We start from the raw sequence: 21,145 nt of genomic DNA, 5'->3' as shown, positions 1-21,145 counted from the left end.
TCCCATCATTCATCTATTTTAGCCACTGAATATACATTCCAACCCTAAATACTAAATCCTCAAATGCTAACATAAGATTATAAATTATATTAGTAATGTCAAAGTCACTGTTGTGAGATCTCTCGGCTTAAATAATTAACACATCTCAGGGAACGTTATTTCTTGTGGAGTCACCGGCAAATTCATTACCAGTTATTAATATACTTTGCGTATTTTGGTGGGTAACTTCAGAGCTTTGGTGATTATAGATTTGTGCTCTTATCGAGAAAAGATAATTTTTCATTCCATTTCCAGTGACCGCTAGTGCTTTCCTATAAGCCCTTAAATTTTTAAATGTAAAATCCTAAAAGTGTTATTTTATTACTTTCCATAGTTTTAAGGATATTATCTGAAGTAAATAATAAAATTAGTTTAAGATTTTCAGTTTAATTCAGCAACATCTGACATAGTAACGAAGTCATTAACTGTATCGATAAGATAAATGTATTTTGATATTGTCCGAGGCCGTCGGGGAAAGAATTTACATCATTGACGCCCGGAACTTAAAGAATTTCCAGTTCGTTGAGAGAATCGATTCCTGTGATAATTGCCGAGAGCTTGTTGAGGCGTTGTTCTGAGTCGTCTTCCTCAGGGAATAAGGAAAGGTCGAACTCGTTGATGTTGTTCCTGAGGTCCTCCTTGAAGCAGGCGTTGGTTCTTGTCTCCTTCTCGCACTCCATGGCCATGAGGAGGCGCTGCAGGTGGATGGGAAGGGGAGACCTGGGGTTTTGGAGGGGGAGGCAGTACTGCGAAGGGAAAGAAAAGAGGGGTAAGTGATTAACAGGTCAAAGATGTAATTTTTAGGCACGGCCATTTCGATGTGTTATTTCAATGGACATACAAATTTGATGCGATGCTGTATGATATACTGTATTTGTGAAAATAGTAAAATTTAGATTTAAATGAATGCAAAAATGGAAGGTTGCGTGTATATGTTTTTGTCGCATGTTTTAATATACATGCAAATATACATGTGACTTCCTTTTCCGAACGTTTAGATATAAATGCAAATATGTTTGTGTGTCTTCTCGCCGGAATTAATTTCCACTTACGGACAAATCCCTGCAGTAGTACAATCCGTCAACCAGATCCTTTCTGAATCCTTCACCGATGGTCAGGTTCTTGTAGTTGTTGACGATGTTGTTCAGGTCCAGGTTAAGATATTCGTCGATCTGAAAAAAAAAAAAAACAGTAATATTTTTGTTTCAAAATTAATATAATTTTAATATCCTTATTATTTGCACGAGAAAATTTTATGTATTTCAATCTCATCGAAATAAATTTATATATATATATATAAATTTATATATATATATATATATATATATATATATATATATATATATATATGTATATATATATAAATATATATATATATATATATATATATATATATATATATATAAATGTATATTTCTTCATTGAATACTAAAGTTTGAAAAAAAAAATAGTTGCTTACGTATCCAAGCTTATGGAGTGTGCAGGTGTAGTTGCTGAGGGAAGCTGTGATCTTCTTGACGGAATCCAAGAGGTAATATTTGTCAAAGAAAGGTCCGTCCTTTTGGGCCTCGACTTCTGATGACTCACGTTTCTGAAAGAAAAAAATATAGTTCTTTTATAATGTTGTCAGAGACAATGTATTGTTAGTTGGCTTAGGATATTAGTATTTCTCGTGAATGAAGATCTCATTTGGATAAACTTGTGTTAGATTGTAATAAAAACTTATGGAATTAATCACGACAGTTTTACCTTCCTGTACTGGAATTGCTGGTAGGAATGGGGCACGTGGTATTGTCCTGGATGAGTTGGATGTCCTGGCTGCCCTTGATGTCCTGGATGCACCGGATGATAGGAGGTGAAGGGCACGTAGTGGGACTCTCCTCCGAAGTGAAGAGGATGACCCTGGGAAGTAGAAAGTAATGAATGGAATTGAGAGGGAAAACCCTTGTATCATTGATAAAAAAAAAATATATCAAGGATAATATATTTTATTATTTTAGCAAATATTTTGTATTTAATCTGCTCCATTAAACACTGAGAAGTTTTACCAACATTTAAACTTTCAATTCTTTCAATATAATTTGATTTGATGGTCGATGGAATAGATAGATGAATATTTAGATGCTTACTAAGTGTGAGTAGACGGAGAAGTCGAGTCGGTATAGATTGGAGACCGGAAGCTGTTGGCACTCGCGTTGGGCAGTGCCAGCTCTGGCCAGGAAGTCGTAATAATTCTTTTCCCCAAAACAGCTTGCCATGGTCTTTGGACCAAAGAGAAACACAGTTACTTAATCCTTTTTTTTTTCTCTGGTTAATGGTTTTTAGAAAAAAAAAAATATATATTTACTAATTAATGTAGTTTAATATGTTTTTAAGAAATATAATCATAAATAGAACTTTGCATTAAATTGTTTCTATATAGTGTCTCTTTTGAATTATCTACTATCGTTTTTCTTTAGCCATGATAATATTTGAAACATTACCGTTCAACACTACTTAAATTCGTGATTAAATCTTATGGTAAATTATATTACATAATCTTAGGTCTAAATAGTCATGCCTAAGATAAGCTTCCAGCAACAACAACGCCATCTGTACTCACCTTTGTGAAACCATACTTCTCGAAAAGTGCCTCTTGGCCCGCGGCAATGGCTGCCACAACAGCTAAAATCACAGATCTGTACATTTTGCCTGGAATAAGATACGTCCTCATTCACCATGGAAACATCAGATTTTGCAAATACTGTACGATGCAGTAGTAATTTTGATCATCTTTTCAATAATTATTTAAATTGAAAATTTTAAAGGGAAAATTTATGTAAGTAGGCTAAGTACGTTGTGTGCCCAACTGGAATTGTTTTTAAAGAATTATGTTATTCAATCTTAATTTTCTTTACACGATTAAACGGAAAATTTATTTATATAAGTAGAGAAATTAATACAATAGAATTGAACATTATTTCTAGGTTACAAATTTTATGTATCCCAAAAATAAAGTAATATAAAAATTTTATTTGAAGATAATTACTAAAGGAATATCGCAGTACATTCCTTTTTATATTTTTAGGATTATTTACATTCCCAAATACCACGATAAGATATAGAGTATTCGATAGAACAGAACTTGGGCTAAAAGAACTTTTTGTATTCCTCTTGCAAACACGAATCTTATACCTAATCTCATCTGCTCTACTTACCTTCTCTCTCAGACGTGATGTTGGACTGACATGTCGTTTTGTTTACGTGTACGTCTTTATATACAAAATCCTGATCTAATTTAGAATGAAGCTGTCCCACCCACTTCCATTTTGAACAAAAGATGCTGTCCAAGGGCGATTATAATCATTCCTATTTTAATGATTTAAGCTAAATAAGTAGTGGCAGTTAATATCTCTCTCTCTCTCTCTCTCTCTCTCTCTCTCTCTCTCTCTCTCTCTCTCTCTCTCTCTCTCTCTCTCTCTCTCTCTCTCTCTCTCTCCATTAATTTAAAACTCATCTCTGCATGAATCTCACATGATTACAAATATGACATAAAGACAAACAACAGAATCTATCGTCATTTCTTAAGAACAACGAGAAAATCTATCGTTTTTTCTTACGATCCATTTAGGACTAATTTGAATAGTTTGCGGTTTCATCTCAACCACGTTGTAATTTACTGCTGCTTGCAGTCGCAAGAATTTATGTTAATTTCATCAACCCATCTTACTGTATGTGTTTTCTTTAGAGCGAGAATCGTCACAAGATCACATTGTACACCCTTACCCCTTCAGTTACATATTCCACATTCCTCTCTGATAGTTTCTTATTTTTCAGATAGACTTTAGGGAAAACATTGCACATAAGATCTTTTACCAATTCGTATTCATGTTTCATCAGTTCCAATGTTATGCCGGCGTCAATGACCTTAGATGTCAGGATGCCGGAAAACTTTAAATCAATCAATCAATCCAATGTTATACTTGAAATGGAGGAGCTGGTTTCTCCGGGATCAAAACACGAAATGTGCGAAGCGCCAGTTAGGCAATAACTGAGAAGCCAGGTCAATGCAACTAATTTTATTTCGACAGAGCATGAGTTTATATACAACCGGTTCCAAGCAAGAACGGCACATAAATTCAAACACGATGATTCAAGAACATGCAGGCATAAACAGTGCGAGAGGAGAGCGGAAACGATTATATATATATATATATATATATATATATATATATATATATATATATATATATATACATATATATATATATATATATATATGTATATATATATTAACAGAAATACTGTTATAGTGTACGAGCGTGTGCGATGCACGTATGGTGCAGTACTGGCCTAGCCTGGGCATATTATAGCTGGTAGATTTTTCATAGCGTTAATAAACGAGATATACATTCAAAGAATGGTAATTTGTAACTAAATTAACGTTTCAATAAGTTCTGTGTGTATAAACTTTATTTGACAATAAAATTTTTATTATAATGTTATTAGCATGGGCTAATAAACCCTCTTTGGGAAAGCTTCTCTTTTATAGCATTTTGATGCAAATATTCATTAATTTATTCAACTATAGTTTTTATTAAAACGTTATAGGCAAGGGCTAATAAGCTCTCTTTGGAAGAATTACTGTTAAAGGATTCTGTGTGCAAAAGAACGTTCTGATCACAGGATGCAAGATGGCGAATATAAACTGTCGTGACTTGATACCTTGTGTAAACTTTACTGATAGAATGCTCTGTGAAATTAGATTTATTTCTAATGACCTTTGCAACGTAGAAAGAGATACGTTTATTAAATAATGTTCACTATGCAATATATCTCTCTCGAAATTTTTAACGTAACGAACAAGAGAGCTTTTTGGTTTATTGCGGTTAAGATGCCCTTAAATTCTTCTACACTTCCAGCCTATACCTGTTATATATGTAGGACTAAACATAGTAAACGGGTCATGGAATTTTTTATTCGGTTAATTGAAATCTTGACATTCAATATGAGAAGAAAAGTGGTTAGTGGTCTGAAACAGATCTGGAGCTGAGCATTAAGCAATTTTATTACCGTGGTATGATACTACTGCTAGAGATTTATGGGGTCCTTTGACTGGCTAGACAGTACTACATAGGACCCTTCTCTCTGGTTACGGTTCTTTCCCTTTGCCTACACAGACATCGAATAGTTTGGCCTATCTTTTACAGATTCTCCTCTGTCCTCATACACCTGACAACACTGTGATTACTAGACAATTCTTCTTCACCCAAGGGGTTAACTACTGCACTGTAATTGTTCAGTGACTACTTTCCTCTTGGTAAGGGTAGAAGAGACTCTTTAGCCATGGTAAGCAGCTCTTCTAGGAGAAGGACACTCCAAAATCAAACCATTGTTCTCTATTCTTGGGTAGTGCCATAGCCTCTGTACCATGGTCTTATACTGCCTTGGGTTAGAGTTCTCTTGCTTGAGGGTACACTCTGGCACACTTTTCTAACTAGTTTCTCTTCCTCTTGTTCTATTAAAGTATTCATAGTTTAAATAGGAAATATTTATTTTAATATTGTTACTATTATTAAAATATTTTATTTTTCCTTATTTCCTTATTTCCTTTCCTCACTGGGCTATTTTCCCTGTTGGAGCCCCTGGGCTTATAGCATCCTGCTTTTCCAACTAGGGTTGTAGCTTAGCATATAATAATAATAATAATAATAATAATAATAATAATAATGAAGCAGACACATTGAAACCAGATTACTTATAGCCGAATCCATTTTCAACTGTCATCTATGACCTCTTTTTGTGCTTAACTCTTAGATGTGCTTCGCATTCTTTTTTCCATATAAATGTCTGCAAATATTAGCTATTGGCCAGGAGTCACTTTTTCAGACTTGAGAAGACTTATCAAAGCGACTGGGCGTTGCATCAAATCTTTAATATGTTCCGCCGGCAAACATCTTCTCAAAGCTGATTTATATAAACATAGCAATGATAATGGTAATAATAATAAAAGATTATTGGTAATTAAAATACTTTGATAGTGATCCACGCTGCCAGCATGAGTAGCAACATCCTTGCATATCTTGGTAGAGCAGAGGAGCGATGACATAATGTATATTTTCAAGAGAAGTGAGCCGCGACGGAGCAGAGACCATTTGAGTGGCAGCCAATCACGATAGGTGGAGTATATTAAAGATTTTTGGCTGCACCCATTTATAGCCATTACTAATGCTGGTAATAAGAAAAATAATATTGGAAGAAACCTATTCCAGTGAATGATGGCCTCTGTAATCTTTTCGAATTTCTACACATTACTTTAATTTGTAATAGAGCTGAAATATCGGAAAACGACTGCTCTAACTTTTCAAGACCCAGTGCAACTCTCTTCTTTCAAATCACTTATATGTCTTTCACCGGACCTTTTTTATATCTGTCAGACACCAGACAGTATTCTACCTGTCCCCTTTTTAACTGTAAAACTATTTTGTATATGTATAAACGTTATCAATAAAAATTCCTATTCATGGTATAACCCATAATTATAAATTGATTTCAAGCATTTGGTAACGCATGTTTTTTGTTGAAGGTGACGTTATATACTTTACTTTCCCGTTGTTACTGTCGGTCTTCAGAGTATTTTTTTTTAATGCTTTCCTTCTCATGAACACTTTCCAGTTTTACCTCTTCATTTCATGAGGATTCTCTAGTTTGAAATAGTCTTTCTTTTATGTATCCTCTTTAATCATTACCTTGGGGAGAATGGTCATTTGTTATTTCTCCATTTCCACATGTATCCAGCCCTTTGCTTATCTTTTAATGGCTTCCCTCATCTCTAAATTTTTTAGGTGTTTCTTATTACTGTGATTTTTTCTTGAATAAGTCATCGCTCAATTTGCAGAATTTGCTTCTTGAAAATTGCAAATTAGTTATTGTACGTTCTTTCAGTGATCCAAGTCAATAAAGTTTCATTTTCCCTTTACCCCTTTTGTCTTGGGATAAGTTTTAATTTCCTATTTTATTCTCTGCCTTCTAAATTGTATCGAAGACAGTAAATCAGACCAGGAACCTGGCTTATCCTTTCCTTTCAATTATTTTTTTTTTTTTTTGCTGCAAGATGACTCATACTTTTCCTTTTTTTATTTTTTTTTTACATATACTGTTGGGACATTATTTTCCTCTGCAGAAGTCAGAAGCTGACAGCTTTATCCCCACCTCTTCAGGTTTCGAAAGATATTGCCATTTGATGTGACCTTCAGATACTTTCTTGCACTATCCTTGGATCATTTTACATAATTTTGCAAGGGGTCAGTCTATTCTCAATATGCTTGCTTAGCCATCTCAATTACTTTATTTTGGCATTGTTTTTTGTTATCTATTGTGATAAATTCCTTTTTTTTTTTTTTTTGAGAAGTGACAAGAATAACTTGAAAATTAATATGGGTGTCTGTTTTGAATGTCTTTCTTTATATCGTATTGAGGATTCATCTTAAATTACCTCCATTGATGGTACAAAAGTAGGATGTCGGTGTTGACGTTTGAGGCAGTCAGCTGCGGGTAATCAGCTATGAGTGGCTTGAAAGATTCATTAATAGTAGTTGCTGTGTAATATTTGATAACTTCATCCTTTGATGATAGAGGTCTTTTCGAGGTGATATTAATGGTCGAATCATTATTATTGGATGTTGAAGTGTTTTTTGTTCCATTCACTGCATCCATTTTTAAATGTTTATAAAGGTCATTCATGAATGACAGAGGCAAGGGACAGGACTGTGCCATAGACACTGACCATATACACATATGATCAGTCCCCAGCTAGGATCAAGGAAGACCAGGCAATGGCTGCTGTTGACCCAGTGGGTAGGCCTATAGGCTGTTCTAACTGCTCCACATCCCTTGATTACAATGAGGGTGAGGTAGCAGACACTATTAGAAACTATCTGCAAGAGCGGGTTCCAAACCCCTGCCTAACAGATTGTATGGCTGGGACGTCTCCAATCGGCACATGCCTTGAATTCCCCTGATTTGAACCTTTACAAACGTTTAGACTTAACTTTTTATAAAAGAAAAGAATCAAGAGATATAGAGTGAGTTAATATATAATGAAGAATAAAGAGAAACGAGATCAAATTCCAATTTAGAAACCACCTAACAGCTTTATGGGCTATTTGATTTGGCTACATTGAAATATGTTCTCTTCCAATTTATTTTCGGCATTTAATTATTTCCCATCATTCATCTAATTTAGTCACTGAATTTGCATTCCAACCCTAAACGCTAAATCCTTAAATGATAACCTATGATTGAATATTAGTAATGTCAAAGTTACTGATGTGAGATTTCTGAGAAAGTTATTTCTTGTGGAGTCACTGGCAAATTCATAATCAGTTATACTTAGCGTATTTTGGTGGTTAACTCTTCAGAGCTATGTGGTTTATAGATTTGTGCTCTTATCGAGAAAAGATCATTTTTCATTCGGTTTCCAATGACCACTAGTGCTTTCCTGTAAGCTGCCCTTAAATTTCAAATGTAAAATCCTAAAATTGTTATTTTATTACTTTCCACATTTTTAAGGATAGTATTGGAAGTAAATAGTTAAAATAGTTTTGTAATTACAATTTATTTCAGCAACTTCTGACATAGTAACGAAGTCATTAACTGTATCGATAAGAGAAATGTATTTTGATATTGCCTGTGGCCGTCGGTGAAAAATTTTTTATGTGTGACACTTGGAACTCAAAGAATTTCCAGTTCGTTGAGAGAATCGATTCCGGCGATAATTGCCGAGAGCTTGTTGAGACGTTGCTCAGAGTCGTCGTCCTCAGGGAACAGGGAAAGGTCGAACTCGTTGATGTTGTTCCTGAGGTCCTCCTTGAAGCAGGCGTTGGTCCTTGTCTCCTTCTCGCACTCCATGGCCATGAGGAGGCGCTGCAGGTGGATGGGAAGGGGAGACCTGGGGTTTTGGATGGGAAGGCAGTACTGCGAAGGGGAAGAAAAGAGAGGAAAATTATATAACAGGTCAAAGATGGAATTTTTAGGCAGGGCCATTTCGATGTGTTATTTCAATGGACATACAAATTTGATTCTATGCCGTATGATATAGCTATGAAAATAGTAAAATTATATTCAAATAGAAGTCGACTCCCTTTTTCAGATGAATGCAAAAAATGGAAGGTTGCGTGTATATGTTTTTGTCGCATGTTTTAATATACATGCAAATATACATGTGACTTCCTGTTCTGCACTTTTAGATATAAAGGCAAATATGTTTGTGTGTCCTTTTTTCGCCTGAATTATTTTCCACTTACGGACAAGTCCCTGCAGTAGTACAATCCGTCAACCAGATCCTTTCTGAATCCTTCGCCGATGGTCAGGTTCTTGTAGTTGTTGACGATGTTGTTGAGATCAAGGTTAAGATATTCGTCGATCTGAAAAAAAAAAACAGCAATATTTTTGTTTCAAAGTTAATAAAATTTTAATATCCTTATTATTTGCACGAGAAAATTTTATGTATTTCAATCTCATCGAAATAAATTCATATATATAAAGATATATATTTCCTCATTGAATACTAAAGTTTGAAAAAAAAAAAATAGTTGCTTACGTATCCAAGCTTATGGAGTGTGCAGGTGTAGTTGCTGAGGGAAGCTGTGATCTTCTTGACGGAATCCAAGAGGTAATATTTGTCAAAGAAAGGTCCGTCCTTTTGGGCCTCGACTTCCGATGACTCACGTTTCTGGAATAAGTTAATTTTTAGTTTTTAAACGTTGAATGAAGTATGTAAATTTGAGTCAGCTAATTACTGATTTGCCAAAGGAATTATTAACGTCAGTGTTACCTTCCTGTACTGGAATTGGTGGTAGGAATGGGGCACGTGGTATTGTCCTGGATGAGTTGGATGTCCTGGCTGCCCTTGATGTCCTGGATGCACCGGATGATAGGAGGGGAAGGGCACGTACTGGGACTCTCCTCCGAAGTGAAGAGGATGACCCTATAAAAACAATAAAAAAAATTATACGTAGTGAAGTAGTTTGAACAAAATATTTTTATGTATAAGCACTGTCATTACTCTTAGTATGATTTGAGGGTAAGGAAAATAAATGATAAGTTATTTTACAAAAATTCGGCCTATATACAATTTATTTATAGAATTGTTACCTCCGCCAAGGAGGCAAAATTTATATTTGCATTCATTTATTTATTTATTTATTTATCTGTTTGTTTGTTTGTGAGCAGGATTACGTCAAAACTTCTTTCGGGATTTTCACCAAATTTTAACAACGGATAATTTTTATGTTGTGGAAGAACCCTTTAGATTTCGGAGGTAATCCGGATCAAGATCGAGATACTTATTATAATTATTATACAGCAAAATCATTTAGGGTTAACATTTGAAAAGGGGAAAGTTTGGTCCGTAGACTTGAGTGAAATTTTCCTAATGTTCATTGGCGGAGTTCTGAAATCTTTCATTGCTCTTGTTGAATCTAAACTTGGAAGTACAGATACCTACCAAGTGAGAGTAGACGGAGAAGTCGAGTCGGTATAGATTGGAGACCGGAAGCTGTTGGCACTCGCGTTGGGCAGTGCCAGCTCTGGCCAGGAAGTCGTAATAATTCTTTTCCCCAAAGCAGCTTGCCATGGTCTTTGGACCAAAGAGAAACACAGTTACTTAATTAGTTTTTCTTTTTTCTCTCTGGTTAATGGTTTTTAGAAAAAGAAAATATATTTTCTAATTAATGTAGTTTAATATGTTTTTAAGAAATATCATAATCACAAATAAAACTTTGCATCAAATTGTCTCTCTATAGTATCTCTTTATAATGATCTACAATCGTTTTTTTTTAGCCATGATAATATTTGAAACATTACCGTTCAACAATTTACTCAAATTCGTGATTAAATCTTATGGGAAATTATAATATTACATAATCTTAGGTCGAAATATTTATGCCTAAGATAAGCTTCCAGCAACAACAGCGCCATCTGTACTTACCTTTGTGAAACCATACTTCTCGAAGAGTGCCTCTTGGCCCGCGGCAATGGCTGCCACAACAGCTAAAATCACAGATCTGTACATTTTGCCTGGAATAAGATACGTCCTCAGTCACTATGGAAACATCAGATTTTGCAAATACGATTCAATGGTAATTTAGTTATCTTTTCAATCATTTAAATTGAAAGTTTTGAAGGGAAAATTTATGTAAGTACGGTGTTTGCACAAATGGAATTGTTTTTAAAGATATATCTTATTCATCTGTAATTTTCCTTACACAGTTAAACGGAAAATCTATTTATATAAGTAGAGAAATTAATACAATTGAATCGAACATAATTTCTAGGTTACAAATTTTATGTATCCCAAAAATAAAGTAATCTCAAAATTCTATCTGAAGATAATTATTAAAGGAATATCGCAGTACATTCCTTTTTATATTTTCAGGATTATTTACATTCATAAATACCATTATTTATATTCCCAAATACCACGATAAGATATAGAATATTCGATGGAAAAGAACTTGGGCTAAAAGAACATTTTGTATCCCCCTTGCAAACACGAATCCTATACCTTATCTCATCTGCTCTACTTACCTTCTCTCTCAGACGTGATGTTGGACTGACATGTCGTTTTGTTTACGTGTACGTCTTTATATACAAAATCCTGATCTAATTCAGAATGAAGCTGTCCCACCCACTTCTATTTTGAACAAAAGATGCTGTCCAAGGGCGATTATAATTATTCCTATTTTAATAATTCAACCTAAATAAGTAGTGGCAGTTAGTCTCTCTCTCTCTCTCTCTCTCTCTCTCTCTCTCTCTCTCTCTCTCTCTCTCTCTCTCTCTCTCTCTCTTCATTAATTTAAAACTCATCTCTGCATGAATGTCACATCATTACAAATATGACATAAAGACAAACAACAAAATCTATCGTCATTTCTTGAGAACAACGAGAAAATCTATCGTCTTTTCTTAAGATCCATTTAAGACCAATTTGAATAGTTTGCGGTTTCATCACAACCACGTTGTAATTTGCTGCTGCTTGAAGTCGCAAGAATTTATGTTAATTTCATCAACCCATCTTACTGTGTTTGTTTTCTTGAGACCGAGAATCATCACATAATCAGATTGTACACCCTTACCCCTTCAGTTACATATTCCACATTCCTCTCTGATAGTTTCTATCTTTTTCAGATAGCCTTTAGGGAATACATTGCTCATAACTTCTTTTACCAGTTCGTATTCATGTTTCATCAGTTCCAATGTTATGTCGGCGTCAATGACCTTAGATGTCAGGATGCCGGAAAACTTTAAATCAATCAATCAATCCAATGTTATACTTGGAATGGAGGAGCTGGTTTCTCCGGGATTAAAACACGAAATGTGTGAAGCGCCAGTTAGGTAATAACTGAGAAGCCAGGTCAATGCAACTAATTTTATTTCGACAGAGCAAGAGTTTATATACAACCGTTTCCAAGCAAGAACGGCACAAAAATTCAAGCACGATGATTGAAGAATATGCATGCTTAAACAGTGCGAGAGGAGAGCGGAAACGATTATATATATATATATATATATATATATATATATATATATATATATATATATATATATATATATATTATATATATATATATACATATATATAGATATATATAAATGTATATACAGTATATATATAAACAGAAATACCGTTATGATGCACGAGCGTGTTCGATATACCTACGCTGCAGTAGCCTACTGGCCTAGCCTGGGCATATTATAGCTGGTAGATTTTTTCATATCGTTAATAAACGAGATATACATTAAAAATGGTAATTTGTAACTAGATTAACGGTTCAATAAGTACTGTTTGGATAATGTTTATTTGACAATAAAATTATTATTAGAATGTTATTAGCAGTGGTAATAAGCCTCTTTGGGAAAGCTTCTCTTCTATAGCATTTTATGCAAACATTCATTAATTTACTGAACGATAGTTTTTATTAAAACGTTATTGGCAAGAGCTAATAAGCTCTCTTTGGAAAACTTACCTTTATGGGATTCTATGTAAAAAAAAAAAAGTTTTAATCACAGGATGCAAGATGGTGAATATATACTGTCGTGACTTGATACTTTGTGTAAAGTAAACTTTACTGACAAAATGTTCAGTGAAGTTAGATTTATTTCTAATTGCGCCTTGAGACTTTAATGTCAGCTTTGCAACGTAGAAAGAGATACGTTTATTACATAAGGTCCACTATGCAATATACATCTTTCGAAATGTTTAAAGTAACGAGCAAGAGAGCTTTTCGGTTTATTGCGATTAAGATGCTTTTAAACTCGTCTGCAGTTCCAGTCTTTACCTGTCATATATTATTATTATTATTATTGTTATTATTATTATTATTATTATTATTATTATTATTATTATTGTTATTATTATTATTATTAGCCAAGCTACAACCCTAGTTGGAAAAGCACGATGCTATAAGCCCAAGGGCTCCAATAGGGAAAAATAGCCCAGTGAGGAAAGGAAATAAGGAAATGAATAAATGATGAGAACAAATTAAAAATAAATCATTCTAAAAACAGTAACAACGTCAAAACAGATATGACGTATATAAACTATTAACAACGTCAAAACAGATATGTCATACATAAACTATAAAAAGACTCATGTCAGCCTGGTCAACATAAAAACATTTGCTGCAACTTTGAACTTTTGAAGTTCTACTGATTCAACTACCCGATTAGGAAGATCATTCCACAACTTGGTCACAGCTGGAATAAAACCTCCAGAATACTGTGTAGTATTGAGCCTCGTGGCCTGGTTATTAGAATCAACTGCCTGCCTAGTATTACGAACAGGATGGAACTGTCCAGGGAGATCTGAATGTAAAGGATGGTCAGAGTTATGAAAAATCTTATGCAACATGCATAATGAACTAATTGAACGACTTTGCCAAAGATTAATATCTAGATCAGGAATAAGAAATTTAATAGACCGTAAGTTTCTGTCCAACAAATTAAGATGAGAATCAGCCGCTGAAGATGAGACAGGAGAACAATACTCAAAACAAGGTAGAATGAAAGAATTAAAACACTTCTTCAGAATAGATTGATCACCGAAAATCTTAAAAGACTTTCTCAATAAGCCAATTTTTTTTGCAATTGAAGAAGACACAGACCTAATGTGTTTCTCAAAAGTAAATTTTCTGTCGAGAATCACACCTAAAATTTTAAAAGTCATACAAATCTAAAAAACATTATTAATACTGAGATCTGGATGTTGACGAGCCAGCGTCCTTGACCTACTTACAATCATACTTTGAGTTTTGTTAGGATTCAACTTCATACCCCATAATTTGCACCATGCACTAACTTTAGCTAAATCTCTATTAAGGGATTCACCAACCCCAGATCTACATTCAGGGGATGAAATTGATGCAAAGAGAGTAGCATCATCTGCATATGCAACAAGCTTGTTTTCTAGGCCAAACCCCATGTCATGTGTATATAGTATGAAAAGTAATGGCCCAAGAACACTACCCTGTGGAACACCGGATATCACATTCCTATACTGACTATGGTGTCCATCAACAACAACTCTTTGAGATCTATTACTTAAAAAATCAATAATAATGCTAAGAAACGACCCACCCACTCCCAAATGTTTGAGTTTGAAAACAAGGACCTCATGATTAACACGGTCAAAGGCAGCACTAAAATTTAGGCCGATCATACGAACTTCCTGACCACAATCAAGGGATTTCTGTACAGCATTGGAGAATGTAAGAAGGGCATCACATGCTCCAAGGCCTTTACGAAAACCAAATTGCAGACTAGGGAATAGATGATTACCTTCAGCAAACCTATTAAGACGTTTTGCCAGAAGACGCTCAAAAACTTTAGATAAAATGGGAATTAGGGAAATTGGGCAGTAATCAGTGGGACTGAGCTACCACAAACACATTTACATGGAGGTGTAACATTACCAATATATGTAGGACTAAACATAGTAAACCTGTCATGGAATTTTTTATTCGGTTAATTGAAATCTTGACATTCAATATGAGAAGAAAGGTGGTTAGTCTGAAACAGAGATCTGGAGCTGAGCATTAAGTAATGCTATCAGCGTGGTATGAAGCAGAAACATTGAAACCAGATTACTCATTAGCCGAATTCATTTTCAACTGTCATCTATGACCTCTTTTTGTGCTTTACACTTAGATGGGCTTTACACTCTTTTTTTTCCATATTAATGTCTGCAAATATTAGCTACTGGCCAGGAGTCACTTTTGCAGAGTTGAGCAGACTTAACGGTGCGACTGGGCGCTGCATCAAATCTTTAACATGTTCCGTCGGAAACACTTTGATTGGCCACCACCTTCTCAAAGCTGGTTTATATAAACATAGCAAGAATAACGATAATAATAATAAAAGGTTATTAATTATAATACTTTGATAGTGATCCATAGAGCTGGCATGAGTAGCAACATCCCTGCATAGCTTGGTAGAGCAGAGGAGCAATGACATAATGTATATTTTCTAGAGAAGTCAGCCGCAAAGGAGCAGAGACCATTTGAGAGGCAGCCAATCACGATAGGTGGAGTATATTAAAGATTTTGGGCTGCACCCATTTATAGCCATTACTAATGCTGGTAATAAGAAAAATACTATTGGAAGAAAGCTATTCCAGAATTCTTTTTCCATTACAACTCATAGAGTAATTTGCTTTTAAATTAGCTTCTGTGCTTTACCACCATTTTCACCTATGTCTACGGAACATTCCAGTGAATGATGGCCTCTGTAATCTCGAATTTACAGACATTACTTTAATTTGTAATAGAGCTGAATATCGGAAAACGACTGCTCTAACTTTTCAAGACCCAGTGCAACTCTCTTCTTTCAAATCACTTATATGTCTTTCACCGGACCTTCTTTTATATCTGTTAGACACCAAAGAGTATTCTACCTGTCCCCTTTTCAACTGTAAAATTATTTTGTATGTGTATAAACAAGGCGTTATAAATAAAAATTCATATTCATGGTTTTATCCATTTGTAAATTGATTTCAGGCATTTAGTAACTCATGTTTTTTGCTGAAGATGACGCTATATGTTTTCCTTTACTGTTTTTCTGTCGGTCTTCAGAGTCCTCTTTTGTATGCTTTCCTTCTCATGAACTGTTTCCATTTTTACCTCTTCGTTTCATGAGGATTGTCTAGTTTGAATTTTTCTTTCTTTTATGTAGCCTCTTTAATCATTACCTTGACGAAAATGGTCACTTGTCATTTCTCCATTTCCACATGTATCCAGTCCTTTGCTTATCTTTTGGCGGCTTTCCTCATCTCTAAACTGTTTAGGTATTTCTTATTACTGTGAATTTATTTTGAGTAAGTCATTGGTCATTGTTCATTTTGCAGAATTGGCTTCTTAAAAGCTTGTACTTTAGTCATTGTACGTTCTTTCAGTGATCCAAGTGAATAAAGTTTCATTTTCTCTTTACCCCTTTTGTCTTGGGTTAAGTTTTAATTTGCTATTTTATTCTCTGCCTTGTAGATTGTATCTAAGACAGTAAATCAGATCAGGAACCTACCTTATCCTTTCCTTTCAATTATTTTTTAGTTTGCTGCAAGATGACTTATACTTTTCCTTTTTTTTTACATATACTGTTGGGACATGATTTTCCTTTCCAGAAGTCAGAAGCTGGCAGCTTTATCGCCATCTCTTCAGATTTTGAAAGATATTACCATTTGATGCGACCATCAGATACTTTCTCGCACTATCCTTGGATTATTTTACATGATTTTTCAAGGGATCAGTCTATGATCTATATGCTTGGGCCTCAATTACTTTGTTTTGGCATTTTTTTAATCTATTTTGAAAAATTCAGTTTTTTTTTTTTTTTTTTTTTTGAGAAGTAACAACAGTAACTTTAAAATTGATATGAAGGTCTGTTTTGAATGGCTTTCTTTATATCATATTGATGATTCATCTCAAATTACCTCCATTGATGGTACAAAAGGTAGGTTGTCGGTTTTGACTTCTGAGGCAATCAGTTGTGGGTGGCATGAAAGAATCATTAATGGTAGTTGCTGTGTAATGTTGTATAACTTCATGCGTTAATGATACAGGTATTTTTGATTAAATAGAAATGACCGAATCGTTCCTGTTGGATGTTGTGTTTTTTGTTCCATTCACTGCAGACATTTTTATATGTTTATAAAGTTCATTCATGAATGGCAGAGGCAAGGACAGGACAGTGTCATAGACACTGACCATATATATAGTACACATGATCAGTCCCCAGCTAGGATCAAGGAAGGCCAGGCAGTGGCTGCTGATGACCCAGCAGGTAGACCTATAGGCTTCTGTAACTGCTCCACATCCCTTGCTTACAAGAAGGGGGAGGTAGCAGACACTATTAGAAACTGTCTGCTAGAGCTGTTTTCGAACACCCGTCCAACAGATTGCAAGTGTGGGACGTTTCCAATCGGCACATGTCATGATTTCCCCTGATTTGAACCTTTACAAACGTTTAGGCTTTATAAAACAAAAGAATCAAGAGATATAGAGAATTGAATATATAATGAAGAATGAAGAGCAAAAATGAGAAAAGATCAAATTTTAATTTAGAAGCCACCTAAAAGCTTTCTGGCCTCTTTGATTTGGCTCCATTGAAATATTTCTCTTCCAATTTGTTATCGGTATTTAATTATTTCCCATCATTCATCTATTTTAGCCACTGAATATACATTCCAACCCTAAATACTAAATCCTCAAATGCTAACATAAGATTATAAATTATATTAGTAATGTCAAAGTCACTGTTGTGAGATCTCTCGGCTTAAATAACACATCTCAGGGAACGTTATTTCTTGTGGAGTCACCGGCAAATTCATTACCAGTTATTAATATACTTTGCGTATTTTGGTGGGTAACTCTTCTGAGCTTTGGTGATTATAGATTTGTGCTCTTATCGAGAAAAGATAATTTTTCATTCTATTTCCAGTGACCGCTAGTGCTTTCCTATAAGCCCTTAAATTTTTAAATGTAAAATCCTAAAAGTGTTATTTTATTACTTTCCATAGTTTTAAGGATATTATCTGAAGTAAATAATAAAATTAGTTTAAGATTTTCAGTTTAATTCAGCAACATCTGACATAGTAACGAAGTCATTAACTGTATCGATAAGATAAATGTATTTTGATATTGTCCGAGGCCGTCGGGGAAAGAATTTACATCATTGACGCCCGGAACTTAAAGAATTTCCAGTTCGTTGAGAGAATCGATTCCTGTGATAATTGCCGAGAGCTTGTTGAGGCGTTGTTCTGAGTCGTCTTCCTCAGGGAATAAGGAAAGGTCGAACTCGTTGATGTTGTTCCTGAGGTCCTCCTTGAAGCAGGCGTTGGTTCTTGTCTCCTTCTCGCACTCCATGGCCATGAGGAGGCGCTGCAGGTGGATGGGAAGGGGAGACCTGGGGTTTTGGAGGGGGAGGCAGTACTGCGAAGGGAAAGAAAAGAGGGGTAAGTGATTAACAGGTCAAAGGTGTAATTTTTAGGCACGGCCATTTCGATGTGTTATTTCAATGGACATACAAATTTGATGCGATGCTGTATGATATACTGTATTTGTGAAAATAGTAAAATTTAGATTTAAATGAATGCAAAAATGGAAGGTTGCGTGTATATGTTTTTGTCGCATGTTTTAATATACATGCAAATATACATGTGACTTCCTTTTCCACACGTTTAAATATAAATGCAAATATGTATGTGTCCTTTTTTCCTGGAATCAATTTCCACTCACGGACAAGTCCCTGCAGTAGTACAATCCGTCAACCAGATCCTTTCTGAATCCTTCACCGATGGTCAGGTTCTTGTAGTTGTTGACGATGTTGTTGAGGTCCAGGTTAAGATATTCGTCGATCTGAAAAAAAAAAAAAAACAGTAATATTTTTATTTCAAAATTAATATGATTTTAATATCCTTATTATTTGCACGAGAAAATGTTATGTATATCAATCTCATCGAAATAAATTTATATATATATATATATATATATATATATATATATATATATATATATATAAATGTATATTACTTCATTGAATACTAAAGTTTGAAAAAAGAATAGTTGCTTACGTATCCAAGCTTATGGAGTGTGCAGGTGTAGTTGCTGAGGGAAGCTGTGATCTTCTTGACGGAATCCAAGAGGTAATATTTGTCAAAGAAAGGTCCGTCCTTTTGGGCCTCGACTTCTGATGACTCACGTTTCTGGAAAAAAAAATATAGTTCTTTTATAATGTTGTTTGAGACAATGCATTGTTAGTTGGCTTAGAATATTAGTATATCTCGTGAGGAAAGATATTAAATGGATAATCTTGTGTTAGATCGTAATAAAAACTTTTATGGAATTAATCATGACAGTTTTACCTTCCTGTACTGGAATTGCTGGTAGGAATGGGGCACGTGGTATTGTCCTGGATGAGTTGGATGTCCTGGCTGCCCTTGATGTCCTGGATGCACCGGATGATAGGAGGGGAAGGGCACGTACTGGGACTCTCCTCCGAAGTGAAGAGGATGACCCTGGGAAGTAGAAAAAATATTAATGAATGGAACTAACAGTGAAAATTCGTATGATTACAAAATAATGTTTTTATCGAAAAGAATATCTTTGATAATTCGCTGTAAATATTTTTCTAGTATTAACTGAACTTTCAATTTTTTCAATATCATTTGCTTTGATGAATGGTGAATTAAGTAGCTGAATATATAAATACTTACTAAGTGCGAATAAACAGAGAAGTCGAGTCGGTACAGATTGGAGACCGGAAGCTGTAGGCACTCGTGTTGGGCAGTGCCAGCTCTGGACAAGAAGTCGTAATAATTCTTTTCCCCGAAGCAGCTCGCCATTGTCTGTTTGGAAAATAATAGAAATCGTTAATGTTTATCAATTTTCTCTCGATAAACAAGAAAATGTGTAAAAGTAATTGTTGTTCCGTGGTTGCATGTATTTTCAGAAATTAATTTCTCAGAAGTGGGTCTTATGAGGTGACTATTGTTTTCTTTTAGTCATATATAAGTATATTAAATTAGTTCACTATTCGGAATATATTTTGATTAATTGGTTTGGGAAGTAGTTAAATTTAATCCCAAATCACAAGAACATCAGATTTGCATAAGTTAATGCATTATCAAGTTATCAATGACAGTATAGAGCTTACCTTTGTGAAGCCGTACTTCTCAAAGAGTGCCTCTTGGCCCGCAGCAATGGCCGCCACCATAGCTAAAACCACAGCTCTGTACATTGTGCCTGCGACAAGAAGCAACTGCAGTCAGTTAACGAATCCTTCACTGATAAAGTTAACTCAAGAAGTTTGATCAGTTTCGTAACAAATATTCTAACCGAGTTTTAAAAGAGATTTGTAACAGGTAGTTGCTTACCTGCAATATTATGCAAAATATAGCTTTCTTTATGATTGTATAATGCGTTAATTTTGGTATTTTCAATTCGTTCATGAGAATAGCTTGGAAATCTTGCGGGTCGTTTATTCAACTCTCCATATTCCGGTACATAATATTATAATGCAAAAACACAGTGGAATAATTGAAATAGAATTGTGCTTGGTCTAACAAACTCAAATGATGTTTACTGTCTTCTCAGTTTCGTTCTTACTGGAGCTTCTACTTACTTTACCTTCTAGAAGTGTTGATGGACTGACACATATGTTCAGCCATCGTCCTTTAAATACACAATCCTGATTTGATTTTCAATGAAACCACCTGTCCCGCCCATTTCCATTTTGAGCAAGGATGCGATCCAAGGGCACTTTTAATCATCTAGTTTGAATCATTCACGCTGTCATTATAATTGCGATAATAATTTCTTTATCTTTTGTTTGCTGATATATTTTCGTTATATATATATATATATATATATATATATATGTATATATATATATACATATATATATATATATATATATATATATATATATATATATATATACAGCATATATATATACATATATATATATAATATATATTTATATATATATATATATATATATATATATATATATATATATATATATATATATATATATATATCATGAATGAAGAAGTATTTAATTAAAAGCTCAAGAT

At 34.4% G+C, this 21,145-nt stretch overlaps 4 protein-coding genes across 4 annotated transcripts in view; 1 reads left to right on the top strand and 3 right to left on the bottom strand.

The window, feature by feature from the left end:
* Positions 1–21,145, top strand: part of LOC137616477 (uncharacterized) — a 420,672-nt gene that overhangs the window by 274,683 nt on the left and 124,844 nt on the right. The gene's annotated exons all lie outside the window — the stretch shown is intronic.
* On the bottom strand, positions 543–2,725 carry LOC137616106 (uncharacterized). Its single transcript, XM_068345783.1, has 6 exons — positions 2,642–2,725; positions 2,169–2,300; positions 1,789–1,941; positions 1,499–1,630; positions 1,092–1,211; positions 543–785 (listed from the first exon to the last, which is right to left on the bottom strand). The coding sequence occupies exons 1-6, from the start codon at positions 2,723–2,725 to the stop codon at positions 543–545; spliced, it is 864 nt and encodes a 287-aa protein (XP_068201884.1).
* On the bottom strand, positions 8,752–11,092 carry LOC137616105 (uncharacterized). Its single transcript, XM_068345782.1, has 6 exons — positions 11,009–11,092; positions 10,526–10,657; positions 9,854–10,006; positions 9,620–9,751; positions 9,324–9,443; positions 8,752–8,994 (listed from the first exon to the last, which is right to left on the bottom strand). Exons 1-6 carry the CDS (start codon positions 11,090–11,092, stop codon positions 8,752–8,754), a joined length of 864 nt encoding a protein of 287 aa, XP_068201883.1.
* On the bottom strand, positions 18,258–20,307 carry LOC137616104 (uncharacterized). Its single transcript, XM_068345781.1, has 6 exons — positions 20,224–20,307; positions 19,784–19,915; positions 19,433–19,585; positions 19,142–19,273; positions 18,807–18,926; positions 18,258–18,500 (listed from the first exon to the last, which is right to left on the bottom strand). The coding sequence occupies exons 1-6, from the start codon at positions 20,305–20,307 to the stop codon at positions 18,258–18,260; spliced, it is 864 nt and encodes a 287-aa protein (XP_068201882.1).

This window comes from Palaemon carinicauda, chromosome 22 (assembly GCF_036898095.1).
Source record: "Palaemon carinicauda isolate YSFRI2023 chromosome 22, ASM3689809v2, whole genome shotgun sequence".
In the NCBI taxonomy this organism is placed as follows: domain Eukaryota; kingdom Metazoa; phylum Arthropoda; class Malacostraca; order Decapoda; family Palaemonidae; genus Palaemon; species Palaemon carinicauda.
The sequence above is the reverse complement of the archived record's forward strand: the minus strand, read 5'-3'. Positions and strand labels throughout refer to the sequence as shown.

Excerpts from the sequence above, each read along its gene's own strand:
- LOC137616106 (XM_068345783.1), bottom strand. The coding sequence starts at position 2,725 with ATGTACAGATCTGTGATTTTAGCTGTTGTGGCAGCCATTGCCGCGGGC. Across the intron at positions 2,301-2,641 it reads AGAAGTATGGTTTCACAAAG|ACCATGGCAAGCTGTTTTGG; the intron begins GTGAGTACAGAT and ends TTTGGTCCAAAG. Across the intron at positions 1,631-1,788 it reads AGCAATTCCAGTACAGGAAG|AAACGTGAGTCATCAGAAGT; the intron begins GTAAAACTGTCG and ends TTTTTCTTTCAG.
- LOC137616105 (XM_068345782.1), bottom strand. The coding sequence starts at position 11,092 with ATGTACAGATCTGTGATTTTAGCTGTTGTGGCAGCCATTGCCGCGGGC. Across the intron at positions 10,007-10,525 it reads TCTCCGTCTACTCTCACTTG|GGTCATCCTCTTCACTTCGG; the intron begins GTAGGTATCTGT and ends TTGTTTTTATAG. Across the intron at positions 8,995-9,323 it reads ACTACTGCAGGGACTTGTCC|TACTGCCTTCCCATCCAAAA; the intron begins GTAAGTGGAAAA and ends TCCCCTTCGCAG.
- LOC137616104 (XM_068345781.1), bottom strand. The coding sequence starts at position 20,307 with ATGTACAGAGCTGTGGTTTTAGCTATGGTGGCGGCCATTGCTGCGGGC. Across the intron at positions 19,916-20,223 it reads AGAAGTACGGCTTCACAAAG|ACAATGGCGAGCTGCTTCGG; the intron begins GTAAGCTCTATA and ends TTTTCCAAACAG. Across the intron at positions 18,927-19,141 it reads CACTCCATAAGCTTGGATAC|ATCGACGAATATCTTAACCT; the intron begins GTAAGCAACTAT and ends TTTTTTTTTCAG.